The sequence below is a fragment of the Cherax quadricarinatus genome, chromosome 73 (genome assembly GCF_038502225.1).
Source record: "Cherax quadricarinatus isolate ZL_2023a chromosome 73, ASM3850222v1, whole genome shotgun sequence".
In the NCBI taxonomy this organism is placed as follows: domain Eukaryota; kingdom Metazoa; phylum Arthropoda; class Malacostraca; order Decapoda; family Parastacidae; genus Cherax; species Cherax quadricarinatus.
The window spans coordinates 16,863,447-16,875,746 of record NC_091364.1 but is presented as its reverse complement, the minus strand read 5'-3'; the positions used below and the strand labels follow the sequence as shown (position 1 = coordinate 16,875,746).

General features: G+C 40.9%; 1 protein-coding gene across 1 annotated transcript in view; it reads right to left on the bottom strand.

The window, feature by feature from the left end:
- Nucleotides 1–2,735: 2,735 nt before the first annotated feature.
- The window catches only part of LOC128701094 (TWiK family of potassium channels protein 7), a 438,324-nt gene continuing 428,759 nt past the window's right edge, over nt 2,736–12,300 (bottom strand). Inside the window, exon 4 of the mRNA XM_070100646.1 lies at nt 2,736–2,866. Within this exon, the coding sequence (XP_069956747.1) occupies nt 2,736–2,866 (131 nt within the window). The remainder of the gene's footprint in view (nt 2,867–12,300) is intronic.

Here is a 12,300-nt window from a genome sequence, read left to right as displayed (position 1 = left end):
ATTATAAAGACTAAAGTTAATACATAATTATAGACCATTATATCCTCTTAACTGCACCATGACGATTATGTCATGAAGGGTAATTTTAGTGGGTGAAGTAGGTGATAGAAGTGGTAAGCGGGGTGGGTTCGAAAGTGGGGCGAGTAGGAAAGGAGTGAGTTTGGAGGATTATTAGTGGTTGTCAAATGATTAGAGAGGTAGGTAATCATGATTCGAAGAATTGCAACTTCCCTTCTGGTGTAGGATTAGGTTTTGGGTGGGGTTGGAAGGTAAACCTTATCCGAGGAATTGGAGTTACCATATGGGTGGATCGGTGGGTTTTGCTCGTGGGAGGGTAGATGATTTTAATACAGGAATTGAAGATGGAATGGTGGGTTGTAGGGCTGAGTGTGGTGGGTGTTGGGTGGGTTGAAGGGTGGTGGAGATGAGTGCTCTAGATCTGAGGAAATGGAGATGTGCATGGTTGGTGGGTGGACTATGGGTGTGTCGGGGTAAGAGTGTCCATTACCTATATAAAGGAGATACCTTCTCTTTCCTCTGGATGGGTGGGTTGAATGTTGTTGGTGTGGGTGTCCGGTAAAAACAGTCACTCTGCCCCTTACAGTAAAGGCAATCACTCTCACTGCTTCCCTACTACTGGCTCTTTCTTTTAAATACATGTACTTCGTTGGGGCTGCTTTGCATGGGTGCACCAGGAAGCTGCGAGTGTGTGTGTGTCTGTGTCTGTGTAATTGTGAGTGTGTGTAAGCACCTATTTGTAGTCGCCTATCTGCGGTTGCAGGGGTCGTGTCACAGCTCTTTGCCCCGACTGTTCGCAGGTCGCTACTCGTCCACTATCTATTAACAAAATAGAAGGAGCATTGCAGCAGACCTACTGGCCCTACTAGGCAGATCCAGGTCACTTATTGGTCCATGTTAGGCAGGTCCAAGTCACCTACTGGCTTAAGCTATTGGCCCAAGCTAATCAGGTCCAAGTCACATCCGCTGAAGAAAGCACTGCATTAGTCCTATTAGCACAAGATAGTTAGGTCTAACTCACACACCCACCCACACCCACTCATATACCTATTTAACCTATTTTTAAAACTACACAACGTTTTAACTTCAGTGTCGGTACTTGGGAGTTTGTTCTACTCATCCACAACTCTATTATCAAACCAGTGCTTTCCCCTATCCATTTTTAATCTAAATTTTTACAACTTGAAACCAATGCTGTGTGACCTCTATTGCGTATCTGTCAGCCACACCTCTATTCATGAAAAAATTTCTCCTATTACATGTGCCTCGACTTCCTCAATAGCTTCCAATGCGAAACTGTCAAAAACCCTTACTGAAGTCCATACACACAATACCATGTTCCTTACCATGATCTACTTCCTCAAATACCTTAATGAAAGAAGTTAGTAAATTCGCAAGGCAGGAACGACCCTTTGTAAAACCCTGCTGGAATTCATTAATTAATTAGTCTTTCAAGGTGGCTTCGAATAGCCTCGGCAACTATAGATTCCATCAATTTCCCACTATGGAGGTTAAGCATATTGGTCTGAGGTTCGAAGCTTAGGACCTGTCTTCTGCTTTGTAGACATGTATCACATTTGTCATTTTTCACTTATCTGGCACTATGCCAGTTTGTAGAGATAAGTTGAAAAGACTAGACTAAGGTTCATTTAGTTCCTCCTTATATTCCATTAAAACCCTAGAGAAGAGTTCTTCAGAGTCCGGGGGTTTGTTAGGTTTTAATGTATCTATTTGTCTGAGAACTGTCACCAGTGACTTCGATCGTGCATAACTTATTTTCGTTCTGCTCAACATATCTTCTTAAACCTATGTGCGGATCCTGCCTCCACTAAAAATTGTTCCTTACAACTCTGACTGAACAAATACTTTCTAACATCCCTGTGACTCATCTGAGTTTCCAACTTCCAGTTGTGACCCCTTGCTGCTGTCTCCCATCCCTGAAACGTCCCGTCCCTGTCCATCTTGTCAATTTATCTCGGCAATTTTTATGCTATTGTAACCTCCCTATCCCTCCTGTCCTCCAGTGTCGTCTACTAAATCCCCCCTCCATCCCTCCAGTCGTCCAGTGTCGTCAAGATGATTTCCCTTAACCTCTCCTCGTAGGACACAGCCCTAAGCTCCGGGACTAGTTTTGTTGCAAACCTTTGCAATTTCTCTAATTTCTCAACGTGCTTGACCAAGTGTGGATTCTATGCCGGTGCTCCATACTCTGTACACGTACACGGTGTACAGAGTCTTGACTGGTTCCTTACTTAAGTGTCGAAACGCTATTGTTAGCTTCGCTAGTCGCCCATGTGCTGCAGCAGTTATTTGGTTGATGTGCGCTTCAGTATATGTGCTCGGTATTATACTCACCCCAAGATACATTTCCTTGAGTGAGGTCTGCAGTCTTTAGGCCCTAGACTGTACTCTGTACTCTTTGGTCTTCCCTAGTCTTTATTACTTTGCACTTGGTGGAGTTAAACTCCAAGAGTCAGTTGTTTGACCAGGCTTGCAGCCTGTCCACATTCCTTTGTAGTCCCACTTGATCCTCATTCACTTGAATTCTCCGCATTAGCGTCACACCGTCTGCAGACAGGGACACCTCTGAATCTATCCTTTCTGTTATGTCATTCACATATACGAGAAACAGCACCGACATAGGACTGACCCTTGCGAAACCCCGCTTGTCACAGGCGCCCACTCCGACACATCGTCAAGTGTATGTGTGTATGTGTTTATACCTTAGCAGGGTCGACGCTGGTGTACGGTGCCGTGGGTTGGTGGTTAGCTCTGGGCACCTGCGGCCGGCGGCGGCAGCGGCACATTCTCCACCACAACCACTTCAACGCCCTCGACAAAAGGTCTCCTGCGGAAATAGTCACAGGTTAGATTCTGTTAGCATTAAGATCACCAAATTAACTTACACGTGTTAGATGCATGTCAGTATAAGCCATGTAAGCTGTATTTGTTAGTTACACTAGCAGGATTGAAACCATATAATGCAGCATTTGTTAGGTTTATGCTAGTGGTTCTGCAGTTGCCTTGTGTTACCCAAGTTTCTGCATTGCTGTGTAAAACGTATGGAGAAGCGTGCCATAATTTTATAAACTTATACGTAGTTGTAAATCATATATGTATAAACAATGTGATTATTGTAAATATAATTTGAGAAATATGCTATGCATTTTGTGAGTACTGTAAATGAGCTTAAAAAGTAAAATTTAAGGTAGTTCTTCGGGGTTTATTTTCCAAGTGTGGGGGCACAGGGTCTGTGAGCGTGGGTGGTGGAATGTGAATCAGTCCCGTGGGAAGCAGCGGTATAAGTGGAAGACGCTGGCCAACTCACGCCATAGGCTACTTTATTGCTTACCAGTAAGCCCATCGGGGCTCTGATGTGGACAGGGCTCTTTGGGATAAGTGAAGGTAATGGAATGAATGATGGTGAAAGATTTTCTTTCTCGGACCACCCTACCTTGGTGGGAAACTGCCTATGTGTTAATAAAAAAAATACAATCCTTGATGTTTACCACAATCCTTCATGTCATCTTAGCATGTCTGAGGTGCAGTTGACAATTTGCCAGTATGTGTGCACCATGCTAGTATGGGATGTCCAGCTAGGTACTGGAGGCTATCTGTTTGTTTCAGAATGAGGGAGGAAAGTCCAGGGATAATATGAACCTTTAAACCCCTATCTGCCATGGGATGGTTAGAACTATACTAGAATTATTTCTTAGGTATTGGTATGCAATAGCTGTAGAAATGACAGTGTTCTCATACTCTTTCCAAATTCTATTTGCAATTTAAATAATTACTCCATCACACTTTATATAGTGTAAATAATTCTTCACGCTATCTAATGGTGTGTACTTTATTCGTCATCTAATAGCTGGAACACTGAAAGTATTTTTGTTCACTATACGTCTTTTGGCGTTTGTTGCTGTATTGCTTCCCATCCTCATCCACAATCACACGAGAACTTACCTTAACTGAGCCTGTGTAATGCTCAAGGATTACTGGAGCAAATTTAGATGCAAGGACCTAATCTGTCACCTTTAAACCCTTGGAATTATGTTGTGGAATTAATCTGTGAGCCAAACGCCAGATTTTGAGATAGTACCAAACGTAGGGACTAAAGTTCACGGTGATTTTTAGATAAGTCAGTCCTTCAACTTACAGAATCATGTGATGGACACTTTAGATTCTCAGTTAAATTGCCTTTTTGGACGCCATCTTAGAAAAAAAAATCCATTTTCAGCAGATTCAGAGTATATAAGACATGGGCCTATAACTTATTAAGTATTGAGCCTATAAAAATTTACCCATTATTAAAAGTTCTTTAAAATGTGACTTTATCTAATGTGAAGTAGTTTTAATTACTTTTACTGGTACAGTAATTAAAATATGTCAATGAAAAAACGCACATTTTTGGCATTTTTTTCAGTTTATATAATGAAATTCGCTCTAATTTCAACTCATTAAAACGAGTGACTAAAGTGTATCTGTTAGTATACAATATGAGTTGTCGACGCGGCCTGGAATGGGTCGGTAAGTTTACTGATAACAAAAATAATAAAATATTTCAAAATAAGATACTGCGTTTTATTTGGGCGCTATGATTATGTTAAATTTAGCCCAGTTGTGTACATGTAAGATACTCTATTATAATTTTATATCCGGCAAAGTTAAAACTTTTTTATAACTAATTTAAAAGCTGTTTGAACAGAGCCGAAACAAATTTTAACAGAAAATTAATGCATTTTATATATAATCAGTGGAAAAATTGAATAAGTAAAATACATAAAGTACGGTTATTTCTTTATTTTCTGCTGTCGAAAGAGTAACTCGCAGATTAATGTAATATAAACGGGTAAGATCATTAGATTGATGAATGAAAGGTTTGGCACTACAATACAACAAACATATTCACTGCAATGTAGATCTTCCACGAGTGCTCAAACAATAAGACCATACACGTAGCATAAATACTAGTAAATTCACTTGCAGTTGGGTTCTACGCTGTAATACAGAGCCAAAACCAACATGGTAATTTAGTCATCATCGTCTTCACTGTAACAAAGCTTCTCTTTATCCTACTGTGATTTATCATCATGAAAAATAGTCTCGTGGCTGGAACAATCAACAGACTACCCGCACTGGAACAATCAACTAACTACCCGCATTCAGGAGGGGGAAAAGTAATGACGACGCTTTGGACCGACTTAGATCACTCATTAGTCACGACGTTTCGGTCAAAGTTGGACCGAACTTCATTAGTTTCCCTCTCCTAAGTGTGGCTTATTTGTGTGTCATCATCTCTATTAATCATGTTTGAAAATAACTGCAAGCAGAGTTACATTGAAGAAAATTTAATACATAAGTACATTATGATGACCAGCAAGCTATTTTTACATTTACATGACGTAAGACACCCCGCATCTGGAGCAGGAGTTGTTATCATCCACTGGATAATGTTGTATCGTTCTATGCTGCTTTCTCTGTCATAATAATTATTGTTAGGAATATCAGGATAATTTTCCAGGCATCTTCAAATATGAAAGTTAAGACACATGTGCAACATCTGGATATCTTTATTGTAGACGTTTCGCCATCCAGTGGCTTTATCAATACAGATTCTAGGACATAATAGGAAGACAGTAGAACTATATACAAAAGATGAGGTAATCAGTCCCTCGGCCTTGGAGTTAGTATATAGTTCTACTGTCTTCCTATTATGTCCTAGAATCTGTATTGATAAAGCCACTGGATGGCGAAACGTCTACAATAAAGATATCCAGATGTTGCACATGTGTCTTAACTTTCATATTGTCGGTATTTTATACCTTTCTTGCACATCTTCAAATAGCAGATTGATGGTTGGTTCATATGGTGTACTGCCTAAGAGTGTCCTCACAAAGATGTGTCCTCGCAAGGTGGTAGCTCTATGGATTCTCCGTCAACCTTTTAATAGAGAAACGTATGCTATCGTAATTTCCTCTCTAGATCTTCCTATTTCTGCAGTAAAGCTGACAAATAAATTAATGGATTATACTTAAATCATTCTTGGAAAGCTCCCACTCTGAACCAAGAGATGCAAACGTATCCATGTTTTTTTTTTTTTTTTTTTTTTGTTATGAATAATAATTTTCAAGGCCTTCGCTTTTCTATGTCCAGAAATGGCACTTATAGTGTGAAATAAGTCCAGTGATCCAGTCCAAGCAAAGCAGAGCGGAGTGTTGTTGCCTCTTTTGTAATATCGACTTGTATAACGTGAGTTTTTGTTTACCGTGTGTGGATCTTGCTGTTGATGTCATTGCACAAAGGAAGACAAGTGATTAATACCTTTGTATCACCTGTTATGCACATCAAAGTTGTGCAGGCTTACCAAACAGTATGATTGCTAATGCATTAAACTTACCCTCTTGGTAAGTTGGCCCTCATATGTTACAAACATGACCTTAGCGCCAAGGCATTCGCTTCTTTTCCTATCAGCCAGAAAATATACAAGCTTATTCTTGCTCTTTATACATGCCAGCAATCGTCTAGAGCTCTTTAATTTGTATCCAAGTTTTATGTGACTGAAGATTATTCCTTCCGTGAAACCCCGGATAACATACCCAGCAGACTTAATTGATTCCTCATTGTACACATCAAAGATCACAAATTCTGTTGCTGTCTTGTACAGTATGAAGCGTCAGAGCGAAAACAATCGGAAACTTCTTCAATTGTGGGATTTTTGCTGTTGTCTTTGAATTTGTACCTTGGCATCAATTAGCGTGGCACTAGGATGAAGGGCCTCTTCAACTAGAGACACATTATATCTCATTTTCTTTGCAATAGCAACAATTTTTTTTTACAAAATTCCATTAACATTAGACCGTGCCCAAGGTAATGATCCCAGTGGATGGCAGAAAACCTCGCTCATTTTTCTAAGTCTTTATTCAAAACAGTCACTTTCGGATTTCCAAGCGCACTTCTCTCAGCAGTTAGGATAACCTACTTGCTTTGATCTGTAAATGGCTTTTTTCTTCAAGGGAATAAAAGTTTTTCAATTTGAGCTTTTTCATACTGTTATAAAAAACCTTCACCCGTTTGTATTCGTTGTTCCTGAAAATTCTGGTAAAGTTCTTTTTCCTGGATATTGTAAAGTGATCTGATCACATAGCTGTCTCAATGCTGGTGCTCGACCATGACTGTCTGCTGATGCCAGTTGCTGATGTATGATTACCACCAAGTAACGCAGTAAAATAAATATCGGACTATCTGGCAGTGTAACAACTCTTTAGTGTTGGGGCCAAGACAGTTCCTTGTTTTCATGCTTAATTTCCCCTCAAGGGAGGTTCCTTGATGCTGGTGAGGGACTCTTGCTCTAGGGAATTGGATCTGCACCCCGGTTCCCTGAATTGAGCCTGAATACCTTCCGTCCCCCCCACATGCGCTGTATAATCCTATGGGTTTAGCGCTCCCCCATGGTTATAATTACAATCATGTTTAATTTGATCTCGTACGAAGAGCTACCTGAAGGATCAAAGTATTATATTTTATATTGTCAAAATGTGCATCAAGTTATTTCTTTATTAGATCATCAACAGTTATGACTGACACAAGTAACGAGCTGTCTGGTCTGCAATTCGTTCCTTGTTTAACTGGAAAGAAATGACAGGCATTTCCAGATTCCAATTCAAGATTTCTACGTACTTATATGTTTCGTTGTCTATGTGATTTTCATTCATGAAAGATACAACTTGGGCAGTTAAATCATGAAGAGAAATAATTTGTCGATAAGAAAGCATCTGTTCCAGTGAGTCATATTTTCTAATAAAAGCTTACATTTGTTTTTTTGGTTTATTTTTGGAAATTATCATATGTATCAATTGCAATATTGATTTTCTCTGACCTTTTGGCTAGGCTACAACAAGGTGTCTTGAAGCTCCATTGCAGTTCCGCTAATTGTCAGCTCTCATCTCTGTGGCTTAAGTCAAGGATTCATGCACATGTGATCCTTTCAATTATTTTTACTTGCTCTTTCAAAAGAAAATACATTCTTTTCACAGACCCATGTACCACCAGGAGCTGCTTATCTTAATGAGTGTATGGGCTTGAAATAATTAAGGCTGGACAGAGATATTTGATATTTCTTGATTAAAGCTACATATTCGTACATGATATATAACATCTGTATTTTATGTGATATTTTAAGTCTGGAATTGCTGTTGGATTGTCATGGAACAATTTCCAGACTGGATGAAACGTTTTCACAATTGCTGCATCATTCACTGTTTTCTAATAACTAAAATCACGAAAACAGGGTACGTGGAATCCACCTGAAGGGTATTCCGGGGATCAACGCCCCCCGCGGCCCGGTTCATGACTAGGCCTCACGGTGGATCAGGACCTGATCAATTAGGCTGTTCAGCCCGGCTGATCCGGCACTGACATTAGGTATCCGTCCAATTCCCTCTTGAAGACAACCAGGGGTGTATTGATAATTCCCCTGGTGGGAGGCTGTTGAACAGTCTTGGGCCCCGGACACTTATTGTGTTTTGCTTCAGTGTACTAATGGCGCCCCTACTCTTCATTGGGGGAAGTTGCATCGCCTGCCAAGTCTTTTCCTTTCGTAGGTAGTGATATCTGTATGCAGATTAGGGACCAGTCCCTCAAGAATTTTCCAGGTGTAGATTATAATGTATCTCGTCTGTGCTCCAGTGAGTACATGTCAAGTGCTTCCAAGTGTTCCCAAAGTTAAGGTGTCTGATGGAACTTATATGTGTAGTAAAGGTTCTCTGTGCATTCTCCAGATCAGTGATTTCACCTCCCCTGAATGGAGATGTTAATGTACAGCAGTACTCCAGCCTAGAGAGAATAAGTGATTTAAAGGGATCATCACTGGCTTGGCATCTCTTGTCTTGAATGTTCTCATTATCCATCCTATCAGTTTCCTTGCAGATGTGATAGTGGAACTGTTGTGATCCGTGAAGGTGAGATCCTCAGACATTACTACTTCCAGGTCCCTTACACTATTTTTCCTCTCTATTGTATGGCCAGTTTGTAGTATACTCTGTTCTAGTCATTATCCCCTCCAGTTTTCCAAAACGGAGTAGCTGGAATTTGTCCTCATTGAACATCATATTGTTTTCCGTTGCCCACTGGAAAGCTTTGTTTATATCTTCTTGGAGGTTAACCGTGTTCTCAATAGATGACAGCCTCATGCAGATCCTAGTATCATCTGCAAAGGATGATACGGTGCTGTGGGTTACATCTCTGTCTGATAAGAGGATGAGGAACAGGATGGGGGCGAGTACTGTGCCTTGTGGAACAGAGCTCTTCACTATGGCAGCCTCCGATTTAACTCTGTTGACCACTACTCTTTGTGTTCGATTGGTTAGGAAGTTGAAGATCCATCTCCCCACTTTGCCAGTTATTCCTATAGCACGCATTCTGTGAGTTATTATACCATGACTGCACTTGTCAAAGGGTTCTGCAAAATCTGTGTATACTACATCTGCATTCTGTTTGTTTTCCAGTGCATCCAAGACCATATAGTGGTCCAGTAGTTGCGAGAGGCAGGAGCGACCTTCTCTGAACCCATGTTGCCTTGGAATGTGCAACTGTTCGTAGTCCAAGTGGTTTGTAATCCTGCTTCTTAGAACTCTTTCAAAGATTTTTATGATGTGACTCACATTAAAGCTATTGGTCTATAGTTCTTAGCTATTGGTATGCTGCCACCTTTATAAAGTGGGGTTATATCTGTTGTTTTTAGTGACTGGAATCTCACCTATGTATGCTCCTTCTCCATAGCATACTTAGAGCCCGCGAGATGGGTTTCTTGCAGGTCTTAATGAACACAGAGTTCCACGAGTCTGGGCCTGGAGCAGAGTGTATGGGCATGTTCTCAATGGTTTTCTCAAAGTCTAGTGGAGTTAGGGGTTATGTCAGAAATCTGGAATACATTGGCAGGGTTTTGAAGCTCATTCATGAAAACATTATTTGGGTTGCTTATCTTTAGACTGATTAATGGCTAGCTAAACACAGAGTCGTATTGAGATTTCAGTATCTCACTTATTTCTATGTTGTTATCTGTGTAAGATCCATTTTGTCTGAGCAGGGGCCCTGTAATAGATGTGGTTTTTGCCTTGTTTTTGGCATATGAGAAGAAATATTTCTAATTTCTTTCAATTTCACGAATCGCTTTTAGCTCGCCTTGTTTCTCCTGGATCCTGTATGTGTCCTTTAACTTAAGGTCAATATTTTTCACTACCCTGGTTAGCGCTTTTTTCCGAGTTTCAGATAATCTAGCATTCTTGAGGAGCTCGGTGATTTTTCTACTTCTCCTCTAGAGGGAGAGTCAGTCTCTCTCTCTCTCTCTCTCTCTCTCTCTCTCTCTCTCTCTCTCTCTCTCTCTCTCTCTCTCTCTCTCCAGTTTACTTCTTCCCTTCTTTTTTCTTAAGGGAATATACCTTGAACATACTTCAGCTACCAGAGAGTTGATCTTTTCAAGGCACCGGTTAGGGTCCATGTTATTTAAGATATCTTCCCAACATGTTTGTTTAGGATGTGGTTTATCTGGTCCCAGCTGACGTTCTTGTTGCTGAAGCTGAATTTGGTGAAGGTACCCTCATAGCTGTATGCATTTTGCTGATCAGGACCCCTGTGCTTGTAACTCTGGACTTCGATTAGATTGTTATCAGAATTAGTTGTTTTTTGCATTGTTTGTTTCTTTCCAGGTCCTCATTATTTGTGAAAATAAGGTCATGCCTGTTCTCCAGTCTTGTTGGCTCCACTGTCTGTTGACTTAGGGTGTGTTTACTGCAGAAATTCAGACGCTCATGTGTGTGTGACTTTTCATCTGAACTGCCTCCAGGGATTATTTGGGCTGCAAGATTATTTGCTACATTTTTCCATTTTGTATGTCTTAGACTGAAGTCACCAAGCAACAAAATATTTGGGGATGTGGCTGGAAGGTTTTCCAGAGAGTAGTCAATTCTCGAAAGCTGTTCCTTGAACTGTTGGGAAGTTGCAAGTTTTGGTTCTCGATTTTTACTGTTAGAACTTCAACTACATGATTTGTGGTGTTCAGTATATACGTGCCAATGAGCGACTCTTTAACATACAGGGTAACCTCCCCATTCCTTGTTGCCTGTTGCTTCTGTCGCATCTGAAAAGGCTGTACCCAGTTATCCATATTTCATTGTCAAAACGATCTTTTGCGTGTGTGTCTGTGAAGATTGCAAACATTGCATTTGACTCCCTACAAGTCCACTGATGAAAGGTATTTTGTTGTTGGTGAATGGCTTAATTTAAGGCACTGTATATTAGCAATTATAAATAAAGATGTTGCATGTTTGTTGGAGGTATTTTGCTGTTTGTATCAGTAGTTGAGAGTCTGGAGGGACCATTGGTTGTGCCTCCAGTCCAAAAATGCTCCAAGGTGGTGAACTATTTTCGTTATTTCTTTCCATTCTCTTTCTTCATTTCCTGCCACTAAAAAATCACTTTCAGTGGAGTTATCGTAACTACTATGATTTGTTTTACGATGCGTGTACCTCCTGGTCCCTTTCAAGAGGTATGCTGGACAGCTGATGTTATAACATTGTTTTCTAAAGACTGAGGCTAGCTCATGTAATGGTGGTGACTGTGAAGACTGAGGCTAGCTCATGTAATGGTGGTGACTGTGAGGACTGAGGCTAGCTCATGTGATGGTGGTGACTGTGAAGACTGAGGCTAGCTCATGTAATGGTGGTGACTGTGAGAACTGAGGCTAGCTCATGTAATAGTGGTGATTATGAGGACTGATGCTAGCTCGTATAATGGTGGTGACGATGAGGACTGAGGCTAGTTCATGGAATGGTGGTGACTGAGAGGACTGAGGCTAGCTCATGTAATGGTGGCGACTGTGAGGACTGAGGCTAGCTCATGTAATGGTTATGACTGTGAAGACTGAGGTTTGCTCATGTAATGGTGGTGACTGTGAGGACTGAGGCTAGCTCATGTAATGGTGGTGACTGTGAGGACTGAGGCTAGCTCATGTAATGGTGGTGACTGTGAGGACTGAGGCTAGCTCATGTAATGGTGGTGACTGTGAGGACTGAGGCTAGCTCATGTAATGATGGTGACTGTGAGGACTGAGGCTAGCTCATGTAATGGTGGTGATTGTGAGGACTGAGGCTAGCACATGTAATGGTGGTGACTGTGAAGACTGAGGCTAGCTCATGTAATGTTGGTAACTGTGAGGACTGAGGCTAGCTCATGTAATGTTGGTAACTGTGAGGACTGAGGCTAGCTCATGTAATGGTGGTGACTATG